At 38.5% G+C, this 18,001-nt stretch overlaps 1 protein-coding gene across 1 annotated transcript in view; it reads right to left on the bottom strand.

Moving 5' to 3' along the window:
* The window catches only part of LOC139759863 (uncharacterized), a 59,591-nt gene that overhangs the window by 38,898 nt on the left and 2,692 nt on the right, over positions 1-18,001 (bottom strand). Inside the window, 8 exon segments of the mRNA XM_071682379.1 lie at positions 2,648-2,864; positions 4,611-4,730; positions 4,921-5,077; positions 7,443-7,571; positions 7,951-8,150; positions 9,810-9,905; positions 12,362-12,512; positions 16,888-16,999. Coding sequence (XP_071538480.1) covers positions 2,648-2,864; positions 4,611-4,730; positions 4,921-5,077; positions 7,443-7,571; positions 7,951-8,150; positions 9,810-9,905; positions 12,362-12,512; positions 16,888-16,999 — 1,182 coding nt within the window.

Raw genomic sequence — 18,001 nt, 5'->3', positions numbered from 1 at the left:
AACACCTCCAATGCACAAGAGTATAGCACGTCTTTGTTTTCTAAACTTTCTTCCACTGGCTTTTGGTTTTCTGTGCCCACTAATTCATAATTTTTTCTATTCATTCCCTTGCAGCACTTGTTGGTGAGATGAATCTATATCTCTGATGCCTGTTCCTTCAAAGGGGTGGACACAGTAACAGAGTCTCCATAACCAAAGAACTCCCTTGCCACTTCTTAGCCTTTAATGCCTCACTCTTAACTGGCAGAGGGCAACTCTAGCGCAAGGTATGCAGAGGCTTCTACCTAATATTCCTAATGACTACTTCTATTCAATGCTCCTACCTACTACTAGTAACTTCTGTTTCTACCTAATAATCCTGTCTTAATGTTCCTACCTACTACTCCTACCATTTTGCCAAAAGGCAGGGCTAGCACATAGTGCTCACCACAGGAAAATCTAGTTATAAATAATGCCTGAGGATTGGCGGAATGCGTGCATAGTGCCATTGTACAAAGGCAAAGGGGATAAGAGTGAGTGCTCAAATTACAGAGGTATAAGTTTGTTGAGTATTCCTGGTAAATTATATGGGAGGGTATTGATTGAGAGGGTGAAGGCATGTACAGAGCATCAGATTGGGGAAGAGCAGTGCGGTTTCAGAAGTGGTAGAGGATGTGTGGATCAGGTGTTTGCTTTGAAGAATGTATGTGAGAAATACTTAGAAAAGCAAATGGATTTGTATGTAGCATTTATGGATCTGGAGAAGGCATATGATAGAGTTGATAGAGATGCTCTGTGGAAGGTATTAAGAATATATGGTGTGGGAGGCAAGTTGTTAGAAGCAGTGAAAAGTTTTTATCGAGGATGTAAGGCATGTGTACGTGTAGGAAGAGAGGAAAGTGATTGGTTCTCAGTGAATGTAGGTTTGCGGCAGGGGTGTGTGATGTCTCCATGGTTGTTTAATTTGTTTATGGATGGGGTTGTTAGGGAGGTAAATGCAAGAGTCCTGGAAAGAGGGGCAAGTATGAAGTCTGTTGGGGATGAGAGAGCTTGGGAAGTGAGTCAGTTGTTGTTCGCTGATGATACAGCGCTGGTGGCTGATTCATGTGAGAAACTGCAGAAGCTGGTGACTGAGTTTGGTAAAGTGTGTGGAAGAAGAAAGTTAAGAGTAAATGTGAATAAGAGCAAGGTTATTAGGTACAGTAGGGGTGAGGGTCAAGTCAATTGGGAGGTGAGTTTGAATGGAGAAAAACTGGAGGAAGTGAAGTGTTTTAGATATCTGGGAGTGGATCTGTCAGCGGATGGAACCATGGAAGCGGAAGTGGATCATAGGGTGGGGGAGGGGGCGAAAATTTTGGGAGCCTTGAAAAATGTGTGGAAGTCGAGAACATTATCTCGGAAAGCAAAAATGGGTATGTTTGAAGGAATAGTGGTTCCAACAATGTTGTATGGTTGCGAGGCGTGGGCTATGGATAGAGATGTGCGCAGGAGGATGGATGTGCTGGAAATGAGATGTTTGAGGACAATGTGTGGTGTGAGGTGGTTTGATCGAGTAAGTAACGTAAGGGTAAGAGAGATGTGTGGAAATAAAAAGAGCGTGGTTGGGAGAGCAGAAGAGGGTGTTTTGAAGTGGTTTGGGCACATGGAGAGAATGAGTGAGGAAAGATTGACCAAGAGGATATATGTGTCGGAGGTGGAGGGAACGAGGAGAAGGGGGAGACCAAATTGGAGGTGGAAAGATGGAGTGAAAAAGATTTTGTGTGATCGGGGCCTGAACATGCAGGAGGGTGAAAGGAGGGCAAGGAATAGAGTGAATTGGAGCGATGTGGTATACAGGGGTTGACGTGCTGTCGGTGGATTGAATCAGGGCATGTGAAGCGTCTGGGGTAAACCATGGAAAGCTGTGTAGGTATGTATATTTGCGTGTGTGGACGTGTGTATGTACATGAGTATGGGGGGGGGGGGGTTGGGCCATTTCTTTCGTCTGTTTCCCTGCGCTACCTCGCAAACGAGGGAGACAGCGACAAAGTATAAAAAAAAAAAAAAAAAAAAAAAATAATGAGCAGTGCAAGTCAGGTGTCACATATGACAAGGAGAGATTTGTTGTGGACAGAATGCCACCAGCCCACATGTCAGTGAAGCAGAAAGAAAAAGATAGCTACCTCGGTTAGGGGAGTGCAACTTGACAACCATTAAAGTGCTGGCTCACTAAGCAGATGTCACTAACACTCCTGATACCCAGACAGGTAGTACTGGTAATATACCTCCCTGTCAACAGTGGGGGTTTTCAAGGTTCTGCTACCTTACTCTCTTCTCACCAATAATGATTTTTCTCTAACTTTTAACTTTATTCACACTAAAGCCAATGATTTCACTCTAAATACCTCAATACATTTTCCTTCCTCTTCTCAATCCAATATTTGTTCTTTTTCTTACACCTTACATAAATCGGAACATTTCAAGAAACTGATATGGACTTTCTTAGAGATATAGAAAAATTTTGGATAGTGGACAGAATGAGAAGGATATCTGCAAAAGATAACATACTATGCCTTATGATAGCAAAGAATGTTCAAGAGATGAATGCAAAACTCCCTCCCCCTACAATACATAGAGGTAATTACAAAAACAGAAACATTTACATATGCAAAATAAAAGATATCAATACCTTCTGATGAAATAGAAGATTCCATGACAGAACTTGTAACATCTGTAGATGGGACCTCTGGGAGTTCACAGAGTTCATTTAGTCGAGGTATTTCAGGCCGTAAGAACTCATGGTCCAGTTTGATTGGCTCTAATCGAGCAGGTCCCAAACTTGCTCTCGATGCTCTAAATGCAGCTGGAGCAGCCCAGGTTTCTCTCCGACTTTTTTTCTTTTTGTTCTGGAAGTTAGGTAAACCTTGGTTTAACTTTCTGAAGACGTGAAACATGCAGCACAATATGTAAATATGCAAGGCTTTTTACCCTGATAACAGACTAACACAAAATGAGAGTTCTGACTTTATGGTGTCTGGATACAGAACAGTTCAGAATAATTACATCAGCACAAGATAAAGATTTCTATCAATTACCTGACAGAACACAGGTGTATGAGACAAGAAACAAAAAGTCAATGTGAAAATGAAGCTGTTGATTCATTCTAACTTCTATATACTAAACTTTCCGAGTATATGACGAGCTGTATGGTCAAAAACTAAGGATAAATATTTTCAAGATGACCCTTCATGGCAACAGCCTTTCTGCTAAATGATATCATGTCTATTATATTGCAACCAAAACCATACCCACCATTTTGGTTAATGTAACCATAATGGTTCTATAGTCAGCAACATTTGTTTTAATGTATGGGATTATCTCCCATCCCAATATAATATTATCTCACTCTTTAAAAACATCGCCAACCAAGCCAACTAGAAGGACATGACCACAAGGATATAGAAAGCAATAAATGTCCAACTCCTCCCCACATGAAACAGATTTGAAAAAAAAATTAGAATAAATCCATACTCTAAACTAAAACATCAACAACCTGAATACTGAAAAGCAAGCAGCAACTGACATATTTCACTAATACTATGAGCTAGAAAACTCAGCTCACAGCAACCAACTCTGGCGACCAGTGAGGGCAATCCAAACCTCGCACTAGCTTCTTTACTTTCACCTTTTGCCATTCTTAGCCTAATCTCTCCTGGCATCTCCTCACACAAATCATAAACATTCAGTGTTTGGAAAAAGATCCTGTATCATTACTGTTCACAACAAATGTGAAAGAATCAGTAACAGTAATGTAGAGGGAAAACAGGTGATGTCAGAGTTGCACCACTTTTCTCTACTCGCTAGCTCCATCACTAAGGGCCCTCACAGTATCAAAACAGTTAATCTTTAAGTGGCTGTTCTTCATACAAAAACCATAGGAAGGAGCAACTAGATGCATGTCAAGGGTTCAAGCCTTAATGGCAGGGACACTAAAAAAACTCAAGAGCAGTGGCTAAATTATCACCTGTACAATAAGTAAAGGGGAGCAACAATTGGGATGAACAGAAAGGGATGGTTGGACAGAAGTGATGCCCAGAGAATAAATGAGACTAAAGATGTCTGAATCCACCATGGCTAACAGAGAGGTGAAGGAAGACCTATTCTAAATATGAGAGTAGTACCCCATGCTGAGGCAAATAAGCCCTTGTGGATAAGAAACAGCACCTTAAAAAATGATAATTCCAGCACATATGCAAAACACTAAGCAGATTTTCTAATTTCAATGATGTGGAGTTTCCATATAAAATTCTCAAACACTTCTACTTTAAATCTCTTCCTCAATCTTGTTCCCTTATATACCACATTCACTCCCCTATACTTTGGAGTATTATGAAATCTATCCATTTTTTTGTGAATTAAGTGAGAACTACTTCTTACAAAAGGAGTGGCTGCTGATCTGTGATATGTAGCTGGAGAGATATGCTTCTAGTGACAAAGGCAAACCACCTGGGATTTTAAGTAGAGGGAGCAAGCTTTAATTCATCATGAGATGATAGAATCAAGTCCATATAAAGTTCATTAAAAGATGAAGGGAGCAGTTAAAAAGTTAATTTAAGACATCATTTTCACATACTATTAAAATTGAAACTTACAAAACAGTCCTTTGAATAGTCACGTGGATGGCTAGAGACTACAAGTTTTTCCTTTAACTCATTGACCCTGGCTACAAGTTCTTGGTTCCTACGTGCCTGTTCATCAAGCATTTCACGGACCTGAAAAGTAAACCTGTGAGCTAATAAACGATTCTTGTTGATACAGAAAAATTTTGTCATGTTACAAATTCATTTAGTCTGCACAGATATCAAAAGGAAAATTAACAAAATACAAGACGGGAATGAATGTATAAATCCATATCCAGAAAGAAGGACTATCATATTTCTAAATTACAGTTATAAAACTTACCTGCTCTACTTCTTGAGCTTTATCAGTATTGCGCTCTTTTTCTAGAGATAACTTTAAATTCTTTATCTCCTTAGCATAACGCTTCAATAAAGCTGTGTCTGACAATACTTCATTTACCACAGGCTTATTCTTGATAGATTTAGCTCTTGAAGCAAACCTGAAAAAAATTCTTTATCATAAGCATTCAGGAGCAAAACTCATATGATAGTCCAAAATCTAAACATGGATGAAAAAGAACGGGTCATCAACCAAAGGCATACCTTATCTTTTGTAAGCAATGGCTCTTTACCACATAACTACATTATCTTCTCTTTACCTTGAAAGTAACACCAATGGATTTTGGTAGTAGTTGCACCAGCATACTGAGCCAACACAGCAGTTGCTATCACATTCACCTCCTTGGCCCAGGTTACTTTCTTTCCTCACAATCATATGGGTTCCTGAAACTCAATCCCAAACTTTCACTCTATCTCTCACATAACACTAAACAACTCATACTTCACACAATGCTTCACCCCAAGTCAAAATTTCCCTTTATTCCCAGGAGTAAGAAAAGTACCTAAATATCTCCTGCTGTCTTTAAAGGCAACTAATGGGCAGATGCAAGGGACTGGAAACCCTCTCCTCTATGTATCTTCCCTTTTCAAAAGTAAAAACAAATGAAAGACCTATGGAAGGATTTCTCTTTGAAATCTCAAGATGGGGTGTTTCTATGTGTGTACATGCAGCCAGAATGAAAAGAGATTGATAGGGTGCTAATGTGTGACGACAGAAACCTAGACATGCTGACTTATAGTAGACTTAAGTTGAAGAGGAAGGTGGTAAAATGCTTTTGGAATGTTTGGGGGTTAAAGTTTGGGGACATTGCAAGAAAAAGTGCAAAGAAGAGGACAACTTCTGACAAAATAGCTGTCAGTTTGTGTTAAAAATTATAAGTGAGTGAGCTCAAGACTAGTGTCCCGCACTGGGAGATTAATTAAGCAGACGAACTGTCTGTCAACAAACATTAGAATAGCTATCAAGTATATGGATAAGGAAATATTTAGCAAACTGTTCCTATCCTACATAAAGCCAAAATTAGAATATGCTTCTCAAGTTTGGCATCTGCACTTAAAGAAGCAAAAAGAGCTAATAAAGATCCAAAGGAAGACAACAGTAATGGTACTACAACTAAGAAAGCCAAGTTACAGGGAAAGGCTAATGACCTTGAACTTGCCAACCTGGAAAAAGAAGAGGTTGAAGGGTGACCTGATCACAACTTTTAAGTTTTTAAACAGATCAGTGACATGGAAAAAGAACAGTTCTTCAAGAGATAATGGCATAGAGCAACCACAGGACACTACATGAAATTAAGCTGAAACCTTGTAAAAAAAATATGTAAAGAAGTACTTTATGGTATAAGTGTGGTCAATGAATGAAATAGAATGAAAGAGAACTTGAATGAGGTGCATGAATGGAACAGAATGACTGAGAAAATGGTTAATGCATATCGCTTTAAGAAGTACAATAGAAGATAACATTCAAGAGATGGGACCACAAGAAATGTAAAACTCCTTCCCCATACAGTCAAAGAAGGTAATTACACATGCACACATGAATAAAAATCACAGATTAATCTATTAGTGCATGTGTACAGACCAAAGTAAGGTGCCTAAGGTACACCAAAATGCATGTACAAAACCCAAGCAGAAAGACAAGGGGGTCAAAAATCCTTACTTTAGCTTGGTAAAGTAACAAGACCTTTGCTCTGCATATATCATAAAAACTTTTCAATATGGAGGACCTAAGTATGGCAAGCACTGTTGTGAAAGAAGACTAGATGTCAAAACCACGATTACTTATAATGAAAGTAAAATGCAATCTAAGGCACATCAGCAGGGCATAATCTTACGAATCTCTCAAAGAAGAAGCACAGATAGGCTATACATGTTGATATTGAATTAATTCTTCATCCATGCTTATCACTTCAATCCACATGTAACTATCAATCACTATCCAAAATGGCTTATTGCAAAGTCAGTAACCTGTCAGCATGTACTGGGCAAAGGTGCTGGTCAGCACCAACAGGAGGCTTTATTCAGGATGATAAGCATCAGAAACTTACATCATTGAGAAGGTTACGAGTGTTCTAGCTATGTGTGAATGTCTAAAAATTGCATGTCATTTGATGTGATCTAAATTGATGTGAAGGAGTAAATGAAGAAGCAAATGGTTGAGAATTGTGTAAGAAGAAATGTTTGGAACTGTGCATACATAATGAGGCAAGTACAAGGCTTTGCAAATCACCCCTAGCCCCTGATGGATAAAGGAGATGAACTACAGAATTTTCAAAAGCATACATGGGGTTTCACTTTGTACACAGGCACATCAAACTGAACAGTTATCAGACACTATCTCTTTAGGATTTAAAATCTGTTTTCAAAAGTCACTCATTACTTATGCAGATTATATGTCTTCATTACCATGTTTTCAAATGCCAAATAAAGTTGGAAAATTAGGAGTATATTCCAATAATATATTACCTCAGTGTGGAATGTGTCTGCTCAACTGCTGCTGGAGTAACTGTACAGAAGATAGCTGTCTTAGCATTTCCACCCAAGGAGAGCTGAAGGATCCTTGTTAGCTTTGAATCTCTGAAGTTGATGAACTGCCTATCAAGAAAAATACATATGTAATATATGGGCTTATCTATATAGTCTTATGACTGGATGAAAGATGTAAGGTAAATACTGGAATATAATAATTGTTACACAGATACATTGATGGAGTGGTGAGGTTTCAGCTAGTGACAAAAATATGAAGTAACAATCAAAACGAGCTCAAAGGAATTAGAAGTCAAGAGTGTTACTCTGTGCATATGATACTATGAAATTCAAGGAAATAACAGTTACAGGCAATGGTGGACATAAAAAAAAACTGCATCCGAGAGGTAAACCAAAATAGTACATCTTTTTGTCTTTAATAAGGGACTAAGTTATTCTTTCACACTCTTATCGTATACTTTACGGACATCATTTTCTTTCAACTCACTCTCCATCACTTAGCTGTGATATAACTCGACCCAACATGAAAAGAGATCTATTGATATATCCGCCTTCCTTTAGTCTCTCTCCTGTAGCACCAGATTGTGATGCATTCTCTGAACCAGCAAGATCTACAAGATTAAGGTGAGAAACTGTAACTGCCCCCTCACCACCATCTTCTTCACTCCTCTCCCTGGATTCCAAGATCTGAAGTAAAATTAAATGTATTAGAATTACATGAAGCTAAAATCAAAAGTTATTCTAATATTCTGAGAGATGATGATGGGCTTTCATCAAGATATGGAGCAAAAAAGTATATGAATTAATGTGCTTGAAGATTTGGACCTTATTCTGCTGAAGATGCTATAACACAGCAATATCTTATTCTTTTTTATGCTTACCTACCTTGTCCACCTTAGGTGAGACAGCATCAGGAATATTGTAAATGAACACTAGCTTCCTTTGCACACAGCCAACCTCTGGTTATCATGAATAATGTACCAAAACTATAGCATAACACTTAAGAGTTAAGCCACACAGACTACTCTTATCTACTTTGTCCGCTTCATAATGCCCTAGTTCAGCCCACTGAAGACATGTCTACCCCTATGCTATACACCACATCACTCCAATCAATTCAATCAAATGCACATCTCTTGTCCTCATGAATACTCATGATCCAATACCCCAAAGCCTCCCTAACAAGTCAAAAAGTGCCATAGGTGCTGACTATAAAAAGAATACAATACTCATTTCCCAAATCAAAAACTTACATGGTATTCTGAAAGAAATTAAAAGATGCAAAACTAGTTTTTATTTGAATAAAGAATGGAAGTCTGATTACCCAACTACATCAGAAACATCAGCATGTTGGATGTTAATATTCTTCACTTTCCCCACAAACTGATACATTTAGAGTTCCTCCTTACTGTTTACGTCATTCAATAATCCATGTAATTCCTGCAAGGTCACCATGTGCATAGAATCTGTATGACAAAGGCCATATACTTATAAAGGTGGTTATAAGGCTAATGAGAAGTTTTTCCTACACATTCCTGATGATAGAGATTATCAAAGATTACTAATTGTGCAATAAATCTACTGGATATTTAACCCCTCTAGTCCTGAGGGGATCAACTGATGCTCAAGTTGCAGGGTACCAATGTCATCAATCTACACACTTAATTTCCTGCCACAAGCTGAATTTCTAGTACATTGTAAGCTCTTTTGGCTGGCCACAGATGGCAACCCAAACATAGGATCGGTCAATGGAGGCTTCAGTAATGCATTAATGACCATAGTGGAAAGTCATGCTCCTTCTCTCAAGTCTCACCAAACCTGTGGCACCCATTGCCATTGAGGGTTAAGGTTATACATTCAGGTATACAAAATTGTATGATTTATTTCTTTTTCCATTTTTGATACCTGGTGATCAAGTCTCATATAGAAAATTCAGTCCTTAAAAGTACTACATCTTGTTACCCTTTTGTCTCACCAGATCTTAATTTTTCTTGATGACAAAAAAGCCCAGTCATTAAAATTACAACGTCTAGGCAATCTTTCTTGTCACACCAGATATATATATATCTTTCTTACTTCTTCTTCAGGGTTCATAAGGGATACTCTGTGACATACCTAATTGCATTAAAATCATGAATATGGCTGATGACATGAAACAGTTTGTTCTATCTATCTATCTTCCTGATGCCTATTCCCTCTGGGAACTCCCACCGTGGGGGTAGCCACAGCAAAAGATTCTCCATTCATCTCTGCCTTACATGCATCCATAGCATCATTTCATGCATTCTTCCACCATTTCTCTCTCTCCTGTACTCTTTCACTCCATTTTTCCTACAATTTGCTTACCAGTCTGAAGATGGTGTGCGATCTAGAGCTGCGCTCATTCATATTTGTTACCCCTACATGACGGTTCTTATTTCCTTTTCTCATCAAAGCAAGTAACTGTAAAAAAGAGACAAAAAATCATAACTATCATTTCTTTTTCATTGGGACTAAAGCATTATTCGCAAAACATACCCCAATAATGGATATCATGTGAGAAGAAAATAAAGCAAGAGAAAAATATCTACAAAATTAAGGAAAGCTCTTCATCTATTATCTGTAACATAAATCAAAGGTTAAAAGGAAGGAGGAAAGACAAAAAAGAAGTGGATTCCACAGCTTTGCTGTTCAAGGAAAGGAGGTATAACAAAGATCAATCCTAAAGTGGATGGTCTCCACATAGAAACTATAGGTCTAAGACTAGGTCAAAAAGATATATGCAAACAACTCAAAAGGGCAGCAGCTAATATGAAACCATATATTGAAGAGGGAAAAGGCAGCAACATCTTGGTGAAAAAAAGTGGTTGGAGAGAGATGACAACTGATGAATTATGGCGACTGAAGGTTTCCGATTTCACTTTGGCTGATATAGAGGTAGGTAAAGCCACTCCAAATGTGGAAGCAGTATTCCACACTGTGGTATATAAAACCCCTGAAGGTATGAAATTCCTGATCACAGGAAAAATAATAATGGCACTTATACAACACCCCCAACTATTGTGATAATGATCATTTGGGGTTCCCAGAATACAGTGGTGAGGTTTATGCCCAACAGGTTTATGTTACCCCAGGGATAAATTGAGGTACTCTGAAACTGAACAGAGGGCAAAAAGTGATATTTAGAAAGATATATAAGTAGGTGACATTTCAATGCTATTGCATTTAATCTGGTTACTGCTTCTCTAATACAATATGGTGCTATTACAAAAGTATCTACCTCTCAAATGTTATTCTTTCCATTCTCATTTACATCAAATGGGTTCAAAAATATAAAACCATACCGCTCATATACATATACATCCTGAACTTCATATCTAGTTGTCATGCATGTAAAAGTAAAAAAAAAAAAAAAAAAGGCATACCAAGCCACACGACTAAAATACCAAGCTTCATTCTGCTCATAAGCATGTGAAAAAACAGACTTCAGGGGGGTTTAAATCTTCTCCATACTGATACAGAATTCACCTCATGACTAAATGTTGCTATTAAGCAGCTTGATAGGAAACGCAAGTCGTAGTCAAGTTAGAGTGAGTGCTTTACTTAAGCATGCTTCCATTCTTCCCGACCAAGGACTTGCATGATGAACAAGTATAATCCTTACTGGAATGGAATATATGGACCTTTACAACTACCCTGCAACTGGTAACAGCAGAGCAACCAATTTCAATCAATGTCCTAGAAAGTGTATAACCTTCGTAACTTCAAAGCCACAGGATGGCTAAGCAGTAATGTTAACAGTGGTAAGAACTTAATCTTAACATGGCTTATACTGTAGACAGAATGTTTCTGGCTGTCAGAAGGCATAAAACCACTAGCTTTGTGAGACCCAAGTGGTAGGGCTTGACCACACCCTAACAATCATTCCAACTTATTCTCAGGGCATTGATATCCAGGTGAAAAGAAATGGTTTGAGAATAGTAGTGGCATCAAGGACAAACTAACAACAGCCTCACTTGCACACATACACTCTCTAGCCATCATGAAAAATATAGTGAAGTGAAGCCCCAAAGACTTTTATGGCTTACCTTGACCACTGTATGTCCCCCAGTTCAACCCACTGAAAGACATTGTTCATCACCTTGGAGAGCACCTTTTACTGGATTTAACATCACAGAACTGATATCATCAATCCCACTCCCCCAGGCTGGCAAAGGGCAAGGATGTATGACTCCCTCGGGCAGACTTGCTACCCTGCTACCAAACAGAACTATTTTTCAAATATCTAACCCCTTCTGTTCATTTGCCCAAATTTCAAGTAATAATTCCCTTTCTGGGGCAAATGTCTTTGGATTTATTGTATTCACTAAATCTTTTTTTATTCCTCCATGCAGTTCCACTATCTTACCATGAAATTTCTAATATTCTAATGCCCTTGCACATAACAGCATGACATCTTAAACATTTCCCCATTATCTACCCTAATTTAGCTCTTTGCCTTTGATAACCTAAATAACCTCTCACAAAAATATGAATAATTTTTTTTTCCAACTTAGAACTACAATCACTAAAACTTTCAAATTTTTAATAACAGACTTTATATAGTCTCTGACAGCTTAATACACAATGTACAATTTCAATAAACCACTAAATCTGTTCTAATGAATCTTTTCTATGCCTTTTTCTAAATTCACGTCTTTATGCTTTTACCTTTTTCATCACTTTTGTCAATAAATACCCAAGTTCAGTGTCATAAATTAAATGCCTCCATAAATCAAGTCCCCAAAAAATAAGAAAAAGATCATATCCAAGTTTGATTGTAATATTATTAAGATTCCAAGTTAGGTTAAAAGAAACTACTGGTGAGAAAATCCTAACTTATGTAATAAGTTATTACTGGTGGGAAGATTCTAACTTACACCTTCTTCACAATTAATGCATTCTTCCTTCAGATCAGCCACATAGACAGCTCCTGAGGTATCTTCTCTTACATTCAAAGACTTTCCTCGAGAATCACGATCTGCAAGCAAGTCTGTGATATTTTCATTGTAGATTTCCATGTATGATGCTCTGAAAAACATGTCATTAATATCAGCAGGTATGACACTTGCAAAAAGAACAACTAATCTTATGCACAGCAACACCAAATTCTGTAGTATTCAATAATTTCCTTAAAAAGTAGATGACTGCCTCTCCCACTTTAGTTAAGTAGCACCAGGAATAATACAACCATGGCTGTGCTTGCACACATCCAATCTTAAGCTGTTTGAGCCCAGAAGCACAGCCATGTACTACAGAGCCCCAACTCATTCTGTCCATTGCATGATTCTTGCCCTTCTGAACATTCAAGACCTAATATCCCAAAGCCTCCCTCACTTCAACCCTCAACCTCCTCCTCAATTACCTTGTACTACAAATAACAGTAATAGCCAGAAAACGTTTTGTAAGCATGATTTCAGATACAGACAAGAGAAATAAAGGACATTACAGACAGAGGTTTTGCAGATGACAGGAAAGCAAGTAAACAGTGTCATCAAAATACCACCAAGAAAGGCTACAAGACCTAAATATACCTAATAAATGGACAGGAAAGAACCTAACGGGATTCACAGAGAAATTTGAGAAAATAAGTCATGGGACAATCAACAACATGGCATATTCCTCAGGGGACCATAAATTCATAATAACACAGTTAAGAAAACATGAAAACTTAGAAGATATCATGAATAAAAAACTTTAATCTACAGAGCTTATTGATAAGAGAGAACCTTCAAGCCAAAGTGGTATGATATTGAGAACTTCCGCAACGAGAAAAAAAGCTAATGACAAAAATGCTTTACGTATAACTAGGAAGCAATACCAAATACTGCTGTGTTGTATGGTCGTTAAAGAGACAGTAATAAACAAGTTAAAAAGAATAAGTATACTACAGTGAGAGGCTGAAAGAAGAACTCTACTATCTAGAAAGAAAGGAAAGATACATCATAATATATGTATGCTAACAAACAGAAGGCATCACAGAAACAAAGATGCAAAATTATCAAGTAACAATAACTGGAAACATATTGAAAAGACAAGATCATAAAATATATTTGACTATCCTTCAAAAAAGTCTGAAAGATTATTTAATGCAACACCAGGAGAAATGAGAAATATACATGGAATAACTAAAGAAATGTTTAATGAAAACTAGACTTATAGCTGAAGTCAATCCCTGAAGAAACTCTGACTGCAGACAAGCGGCAGCAGAGAAAAACAGTTCAATTCAACAAGCAAGACTAAGTAGTGAGCACTAAGCACTAGCCCTGACATTATGAAAAAATCTGGTCAAAGATAGTGACTTCCCTTGCTCCTACCACTTTGTGACACACAGATCCTGTTTGTCAGTCTGTTTTGACTCATCATCTTCATATATCCAAACTACCTTGGTCAGCCCTCTCAGAGAAATGAAACAATCATGTCTCGCATTATCAACCCACCTCACAGCACACTATTGTCCTAAAACATTTCATTTCCAACACATTCACTCCCTATTATTCTTTTGCATGAAAATATAAACAATTAAGGTGACATCCTGACACAGACTCACCTTCACAATGAACTACATGCCCCTTCCCTTCCTTCTTATAAACATGTCTTATTCTTCAAGTAAAATTTCCTCACAGCATATACTCAATTCCCTTTTTTTTTTTCATATGTTTACCATTTCCTGTGTTAGCAAGGCAGTGCTAGGAACAGATGAATATAACTCCCCCATACTCTCACATCCACATTCTAGCTGTCATATATACTGTACAGTAACTAGAGTAATTTCTCATTTCATTTCATTCACTACACATAATCACCATTTCCTGTGTCAGTGATGTAGTGTCAGGAAACAGACAAAGAATGGTCCATCCACTCATGTACACATTTTTATATTTATTTTTTTTTTTTCAAACTATTCGCCATTTCCCGCATTAGCGAGGTAGCGTTAAGAACAGAGAACTGGGCCTTTGAGGGAATATCCTCACCTGGCCCCCTTCTCTGTTCCTTCTTTTGGAAAATTAAAAAAAAAATAAGAGGGGTGGATTTCCAGCCCCCCGCTCCCTTCCCTTTTAGTCGCCTTCTACGACACGCAGGGAATACGTGGGAAGTATTCTTTCTCCCCTATCCCCTATACATTCGTTATACTTTGTTGCTGTCTCCCATGTTAGCGAGGCAGCACTAGGAAACAGACGAAAGAACAGCCCAACCCACCCACATACACATGTATATACATACATACACATAAATATATTTTTTTTTATTTCATTATACTTTGTCGCTGTCTCCCGCGTTTGCGAGGTAGCGCAAGGAAACAGACGAAAGAAATGGCCCAACCCCCCCCCCATACACATGTATATACATACGTCCACACACGCAAATATACATACCTACACAGCTTTCCATGGTTTACCCCAGACGCTTCACATGCCTTGCTTCAATCCACTGACAGCACGTCAACCCCGGTATACCACATCGCTCCAATTCACTCTATTCCTTGCCCTCCTTTCACCCTCCTGCATGTTCAGGCCCCGATCACACAAAATCTTTTTCACTCCATCTTTCCACCTCCAATTTGGTCTCCCTCTTCTCCTTGTTCCCTCCACCTCCGACACATATATCCCCCTGGTCAATCTTTCCTCACTCATCCTCTCCATGTGCCCAAACCACTTCAAAACACCCTCTTCTGCTCTCTCAACCACGCTCTTTTTATATATATATTTATATTTATTTATTATACTTTGTCGCTGTCTCCCACGTTTGCGAGGTAGCGCAAGGAAACAGACGAAAGAAATGGCCCAACCCACCCCCATACACATGTATATACATATGTCCACACACGCAAATATACATACCTACACAGCTTTCCATGGTTTACCCCAGACGCTTCACATGCCCTGATTCAATCCACTGACAGCACGTCAACCCCGGTATACCACATCGCTCCAATTCACTCTATTCCTTGCCCTCCTTTCACCCTCCTGCATGTTCAGGCCCCGATCACACAAAATCTTTTTCACTCCATCTTTCCACCTCCAATTTGGTCTCCCTCTTCTCCTCGTTCCCTCCACCTCAGACACATATATTCTCTTGGTCAATCTTTCCTCACTCATTCTCTCCATGTGCCCGAACCATTTCAAAACACCCTCTTCTGCTCTCTCAACCACGCTCTTTTTATTTCCACACATCTCTCTTACCCTTACGTTACTCACTCGATCAAACCACCTCACACCACACATTGTCCTCAAACATCTCATTTCCAGCACATCTATCCTCCTGCGCACAACTCTATCCATAGCCCACGCCTCGCAACCATACAACATTGTTGGAACCACTATTCCTTCAAACATACCCATTTTTGCTTTCCGAGATAATGTTCTCGACTTCCACACATTCTTCAAGGCTCCCAGTATTTTCGCCCCCTCCCCCACCCTATGATCCACTTCCGCTTCCATGGTTCCATCCGCTGCCAGATCCACTCCCAGATATCTGAAACACTTCACTTCCTCCAGTTTTTCTCCATTCAAACTCACCTCCCAATTGACTTGACCCTCAACCCTACTGTACCTAATAACCTTGCTCTTATTCACATTTACTCTTAACTTTCTTCTTTCACACACTTTTTTTTTTTTTTGCTTTGTCGCTGTCTCCCGCGTCTGCGAGGTAGCGCAAGGAAACAGACGAAAGAAATGGCCCAACCCACCCCCATACACATGTATATACATACGTCCACACACGCAAATATACATACCTACACAGCCTTCCATGGTTTACCCCAGACGCTTCACATGCCCTGCTTCAATCCACCGACAGCACGTCAACCCCGGTATACCACATCGCTCCAATTCACTCTATTCCTTGCCCGCCTTTCACCCTCCTGCATGTTCAGGCCCCGATCACACAAAATTTTTTTCACTCCATCTTTCCACCTCCAATTTGGTCTCCCTCTTCTCCTCGTTCCCTCCACCTCCGACACATATATCCTCTTGGTCAATCTTTCCTCACTCATTCTCTCCATGTGCCCAAAACCACTTCAAAACACCCTCTTCTGCTCTCTCAACCACATAAACTAGATAGAGTAATTTCTATCAAGTATATAATCTACATATACTTAGCACCTTCCATAATGCATGTCTGTGCATCCTATCATACATTTTCTCCAGATCCATAATTGCCACTTGCAAGTAACTTTTTTTTCCAATTCTTCAAAGCAAGCACCATGGCAAAATTTACAGAAAATAATCTGGAAATTAAACTTCAATAGACGAATACGTCCAAATTTTGACTAACATCTAGATAACATCTGAGGCAATGTGATTATACTCCTACTTTTACATATTTCTAATAAAAGTCTGCTCATTTGAATGGGCTTAAAAATACAGTGTACCCTAAAGAACATATCATAACTGCATCTACCAACCTTATAAGATATTCCCGATCTGGAGTGTTCTCAATGCTTCCAAAAATGTTCTGAATGGCCAAAGGAATTATTCCAGGCTTAGTTTTGTCACCAATCATTGTAAATGTCTTGCCTAAATGGAATAAATAAAGACCAATAAACAAAAATACTTCAACAGTGCAAAGAAATAACTTCTGGTTAAGTAAATATATAAGTAATCTTATAAATATTGTATACTGTTTAACTCATTAATGCAAGATATGTACTACAAGTACCTCTTGTTAATTCTAACTGATTATAATGTTTGGCACACAAACTATCTGAGTAGTGGCTATATTCCTTTCCATTAACTAAGTTGGCAAGGATAATACTGATATGCCCTTAGAGGATAGTATATAACAATGAATTCACCATGAGTAGTAGTAAATTTGTTCTCTGGTCCCCTAAAACTGAATCTAGCACCTTACACTATCAGTGCAGCAAACTAATCTAATTAGTATTTTATCTTCTTTCTTGCAAACTATTCGCCATTTCCCATGTTAGCGAGGTAGCGTTAAGAACAGAGGACTGGGCCTTCGAGAGAATATCCTCATCTGGCCCCTTTCTCTGTTCCTTCTTTTGGAAAAAAGAAAAAAAAGAAAAAAAAATAAAGTGGGGAGGATTTCCAGCCCCCTGCTCCCTCCCCTTTCAGTCACCTTCTACGACACGCAGGGAATACATGGGAAGTATTCTTTCTCCCCTATCCCCAGGGGTAATATTTTAATATTTTCATTTAGTATTCTATCTTACACAATATAAAACAAAATTCACAACTAAATGTGATAGACATGGCCATCTGAGGTATCAGACAAGAATCAGGGGACTGCATACCATTGGTGTAATCGAGTATTTAATGATTCTATCAGCTTTCCTACTTTGTACAATAGGATTCATAATACAGCCAGGTACAAGGACCTGATCACTATGCAGTCTTGAAGCACTTAACCAAATCAAAAATTCTATTCTTAAAAGATACCACCCTTACATAGTCACACAATGGCCTCTATATTCCATATTGCTTGTATATTTTGCTTAAAAAGAAATGTTTTACCTTTGAGCCTTCAAAATGTCTGTGTGCATTAACATTTTTCATGAT

Source organism: Panulirus ornatus, chromosome 34, assembly GCF_036320965.1.
Source record: "Panulirus ornatus isolate Po-2019 chromosome 34, ASM3632096v1, whole genome shotgun sequence".
Lineage (NCBI taxonomy): Eukaryota > Metazoa > Arthropoda > Malacostraca > Decapoda > Palinuridae > Panulirus > Panulirus ornatus.
This window is presented reverse-complemented; position numbering and strand designations above follow the sequence as displayed.